General features: G+C 41.7%; 1 protein-coding gene across 1 annotated transcript; it reads right to left on the bottom strand.

Moving 5' to 3' along the window:
• Positions 1-498: 498 nt before the first annotated feature.
• Positions 499-1,275, bottom strand: LOC114378919. Its single transcript, XM_028337505.1, has one exon. The coding sequence runs from the start codon at positions 1,273-1,275 to the stop codon at positions 499-501; it is 777 nt and encodes a 258-aa protein (XP_028193306.1).
• Positions 1,276-5,292: the final 4,017 nt, after the last annotated feature.

Genomic DNA, 5,292 nt, shown 5'->3' with positions numbered 1-5,292 from the left:
TCGACCCTCAACAGTTATAGGACACTTCAAACACACCCGAGAGGTAGTTACAGGCTCGTTAGTCGGAGTAGACACCACCATATCATATGGTAACTCCGTCGTACATAACCCAAACCTCTCCACACATGTATGAGATATAAATGAATGCGTGGCACCCGAATCATAGAGTACATCTAGTAGTTTATCATCAATCAAACACTTACCCTGTATCAAATCGTCGGAGGCAGCAGCTTCTGATCCACTCATAGCAAATACCCGGGAGGGTACCTTTGGTCTTCCACCACTTGTGTTGTTGTTGTTGCTAACATTACCGCTCCTTGTGGGATTAGTAGATCCACGATTGACTCTGTTAGAATTGGCAGTTACCATCGGTCTCCCAGTCATCCTACACTCTCGAGCATAATGGCCTACCTTGCCACAAATATAACAACGATTCTCCTGCGTCTGCTGGAGTTGTGGGCAATTCCTCCTAAGATGTGGTCCTCCGCACTGAAAGCACTATACCCCAGTCCCCCTTGACAAGCTCATGTTGGACGTAGCCATAGGTTGTTTCCCCTTGTTGCTAGAATATGGATTCATCCTCTTATTACTGTTTCCTCTAAAAGGGTGGCTTCTCTGTGGTCCTCCAAAGCTTCTAGCTTGCCTCTCTTTCACCTTGTCCTCAAATATCCTACACTTTGTCACCAGTTGATTGAAATCCGTGATCTGCATGTAACTAACTGCCTGTTGAATCTCCATTCGAAGCCCATTCTCAAACTGAGCACATAAGTCTTCTTCGTTCCGAGCATCTTGGTATTGAGGCCAGTACTGTAGAAGTTCATTAAATTTGGTCGTGTATTCTCCAACGGACATGTTTCCCTTCTTCAAATCCAAAAATTCCCTCGCCTTTCGCTTCTTGAGATCTCGTGGAAAGTAGTTATCTAGGAATTTGTCCTTGAAGGCATTCCAAGGAATCACGCCTCCAGGTGCTGCTAATGCAGGTTTCACGAATTTCCACCAGCTCTCAGCTTCTCCATGGAGCATGAACGTCGCATAAGGGACCTTATGCTCCTCGAGACAACCCATCGCCTCGAAAATCTTCTCAGTCTCAGCTAGCCACAACCTAGCACCTTCTGGATCATAGTCCCCACTGAACTTCGGCGGGTGGTTCTTACGGAAAGCCATGAGTCCCTGATACTCTGCCGGCTCCACATCACGTTCCTGCACTAGAGTTTCCAGCACAACTGTGATGCGGTCTAGGACATCACGGTTCTGATCCCTACCACGTCCTGACATACCTAACCTGTAGGGAAGCTATTAGTATCCAAGAATTTCTACTGAGAGAGTGTACCATATGGGCTATGACAGTTACAACAATATCTCTCTCTCTCTCTCTCTCTATATATATATATATATATATATATACAACAATTCTACTAAATCAATTGCACTTCCTGCTTAAGACAAGAAGGTAGAATTACACACAATTTGTGACTTAACGTCACTCCCCGAAACCTACTTCTAAGTTTCAGAGATACACAGCATTCACACAGTAAGACCATGGACAGGTTCACTAGAATCCAACTTTTGCTATGATACCACCAATTGTGGCGTCCCTAAATAATGACTGGTTTAATAGTAATAAATTAAATAGCAGAAACCATGGGAAATTTTTTTCTCTTTTCTTTTTCTTTTCTCTCTTTTTTTTCGCACTGTAATTAAATTCAGAAGGAAAATTATCACTATAGAGTCCTGAATGGCCAGTTCACAACTCTATTCGGAGTCATTTCTTTCTGATCACTCATAACCTCTAAACTATTTTGCTCTTTCAAAAATATATCAGCCATCATTTTAGGTCGTCACGTGAAATATAATAACATACGGTCGGTAAACTCTTTTCAAATAAAATTTGTTAACACTCCCTTTTTCAAATAACAAGATTAAACATAATTACATTCATCATCTAAAACTGTCCAAAATATGGGAGTTTGCGAAATACATAGTGACATCCAGAGCAAAGGTAACAACTGTGGTGGCTTCGCCACATATATACAATCATCAAAATTTCTATACAATAGGTCTAACCACCTAAAAATCAAAAGAGTAAACCTAGCAGTCTGAACTAGATACACCCACCCACAAAAAGTATATACGCCTAGTCTAAGGAGCCGTCTGCTACGATGAAGAGTCAGGGGCATCCACAGCAGGTTCAGGAGGTAACTCCTCTGGGTCCTCTTCAAGATCTTCTTCAGAGGATGACACCTCTATCACTTGAACTGGCTCCACTAGTCGATATGGAGTAGGTGTAGGTAGTATCCACTCCACAGGCTGCTGAAGCGTGCGTGCGGGTTCCTCCAGATGTACTAATGAAGTAGAAGTGAGTCGAATCGTGCCACGGATTCGGCACCTCTCATTGCCTTCGAGGGTCTCCCAAACACCCTCTAGGCACTCCATCACCACACGATCATGGATCAACTGCGCTGCCATCACGATCTACAAGAGATAAAAGGAAGAGGGTAGACTCTTTCACAAGAAATCTAACCACAGGTAACAATACAATGCGCCCCATAACCGCTACACATAGTAAAAAGGTCTCTCTCAATGGATTTCCTCTCTGGTAATCGATTACCAAAGTATGTAATCGATTACCAGTGCCCAAACATGAATTACATAGCTTTTGCACATGGAAATCTACAAATTACACTGTGTAATCGATTACAGCTAAATGGTAATCGATTACCAGTGGCAGGTAGCACTGTGTAATCGATTACACCCAACTGGTAATCGATTACTAGTGCCCTGTCACTCTGTGTAATTGTTTACACCCATTGGTAATCGATTACCAGAGGCCATTTTAACTTCCTGTCTCCATTTTTAAGCCATGCAATCGATTACCCATGAATGGTAATCAATTACCAGAGGCTAATTTTCAGATACCACTCAAGATAGGTGGCCAGCCGCCACACAAGCCTATTTGCTTTGTGGACTTTGTTCTTTTATAGGTTGACTGCCAGGAGCTCGCCTGTTTAGGTACGTCACAGGTTCTCGCTGACTGATTATGCCCGGGTTGGGTCGGGATTGGTCAAGCTTGGTTTTGGGCAATAGCACCCCACCTGACATCCCCAAGGACTCCTGACCCCCGCGACATATCTCCAGGTACCACTCTGTGGTCAACATACAAAAGTAGGAAGACTGACTCTTTCACGCTTTCTCACATCAAGCTTGTTGGATTATGGGGCACCCGTTATATGTGGTACTAGGTGGCGATTGGGCGATGGCTCAAATCAACTCTCCCACTTCCACAAGTCATACATAAACACACCATCCCCAGTTGCCCACCTTTCAACTGAGCACACGCACTCCTACGTAGCCCTTATCCTCGTTCCTCTCAGCACCGGGTCCCCATCAATCCCTCCAAGCTTCCACAATATCCAAGCAATTCAAATCCAAATATCATGAAACTACCCTAAACCAAGAAAACAGGGTAGAGGCAAAATACTCTACCCAAAACACATTCAAATTCCACAACTTTCCTTACTCATATACCCCAGTAACATTCTCTTCGTTCCCATTCGTTATCCGTTGGATCGCCTTGAAAGTTTTACTGGAGGTTCCTAGTACATAAATCTACATTTTGGCCGTTGGGATCTGCTAAAAACGGCCTGGAACCCGAAATGTACTACTCTTCCCATGACTAGCAATGCACAAGCATTTTCTGCACATGTTGAAAAATTCTGTTGCACAATTCAAAAGCATTTTTCTGCATAATAGGGCAAATTTCGAAATCCATCTTGCCCACATCCAATTTTTCTCAAATTGGATCCTACAAGTCCTAAATCATGTATAAATCATATTTAAACCAAAAGCAAACTTCAGCCCAAGGCAAATCAAAATCTAGGTATCCAAAACCCATCAATTTTGTGAATTTTCAAGGTTTGAGAAGTGAAAATGAGAATTGGGTAATTTTGGGGTAAACTCTCATCTCAATCAAGTCTATAACATTGATTTAGACTTGCTCAAACCGATTTTAAGGTGAAAACTCCACCGATTCAAAATTTGGCCTCTCAACACCCAATTTACCCTAGAAATGGCTCTTTTCTTTCACACTTGTTAATCCTTTTTCTCACTTGCTCTGCCCATGATTTCCTACAAGTCCTAATTGACATTCTAAACTAGGATCAACTCACTTTAGATTCCAATTTCCAATAACCCCAGATTTGGCTTTCCAAACCCTCAAAATCTCACACTTTTCCACTCACATCACTACCATTCTCACATTTAACCCTAAGTTAACTCTCCCCATCATCTCTACCAGTTTTCTACCAACAATTTCAGCATACAAATATCACAAAGCATCATCATAAAACCCTAAAATAGAATGGGTAGCTTTACTCACATCAAACATGTCAAGTTTAGCATGCTTTCAACAAATTCCTTAACAAATAACTACCATAAGGCATTAACCTAGTAGAACTACCCATCATAGCTCCCAAAAACCCAATACCCACGAATTTCATGTGAGAAGAAGTCCACCCATACCTGAAATTCGAAGCCCCACAACGTAGAGGTGTGCTTCACGACTCCGAAAATGGCTTCTCCTTGCGATTTGGAGTAGAAATATGGAGAAATTTTGGAGCTTTAATGGAGAACAATGGTGGAGAAGAAAGGAAGAAGAAAAAGCTACGTGGAAGGGAGAAGAAGAGCTGCTGAAATTTCTGAAGAAGGAGAGAGAAATTTGGCTTTTATAAAAAAAATTGATTTTCTTTTGCCTTTTTTTTTATAAAGCAATGCCACTTGTCCCATTTTAAGAGGAGCAAAAAGGGGCCCACCTTTTTCTCTTGATGTGACTTCATACTTAGCCACAAGGAGGAAAAATTTGACCTTTTGAATGCTAAAATTCTGCCTCAGTTTGCGTGCCGCCTCTCTGGTTCCAATTCCTTGCGTTTCTCTGCACCCGTCGAGGCCCGTTTTCGAAAGTAGGCAATATATATATATCAAAACGCTCAAAATGAGACCCTGAGCGTGGTTCAGAGGTTGGTTTTGTTAAATTTTAAGTTGCATGCAAAACGATAATTTTTAGACTAATTAAGTGAGAATTAATCTATAACTGTCCAGTTATGGATTACTCTTCGCTAATTAGTCTAACCCGCGTATCTTTCCCCCAAATGTACATACTTCTACCAAGAATATGTATATATACACTGAATAATACATATATATAATTATTTAAAGTATAACGCTTACAAAATTCCGGGTAGAAACTTCCAGGATGTCACATGGTGCAGCTATGGTTTGGGATTAGGGTAAAACACT

Source organism: Glycine soja, chromosome 12 (genome assembly GCF_004193775.1).
Source record: "Glycine soja cultivar W05 chromosome 12, ASM419377v2, whole genome shotgun sequence".
Taxonomy (NCBI): Eukaryota; Viridiplantae; Streptophyta; class Magnoliopsida; order Fabales; family Fabaceae; genus Glycine; species Glycine soja.
The sequence above is the reverse complement of the archived record's forward strand: the minus strand, read 5'-3'. Positions and strand labels throughout refer to the sequence as shown.

Excerpts from the sequence above, each read along its gene's own strand:
- LOC114378919 (XM_028337505.1), bottom strand. The coding sequence starts at position 1,275 with ATGTCAGGACGTGGTAGGGATCAGAACCGTGATGTCCTAGACCGCATC.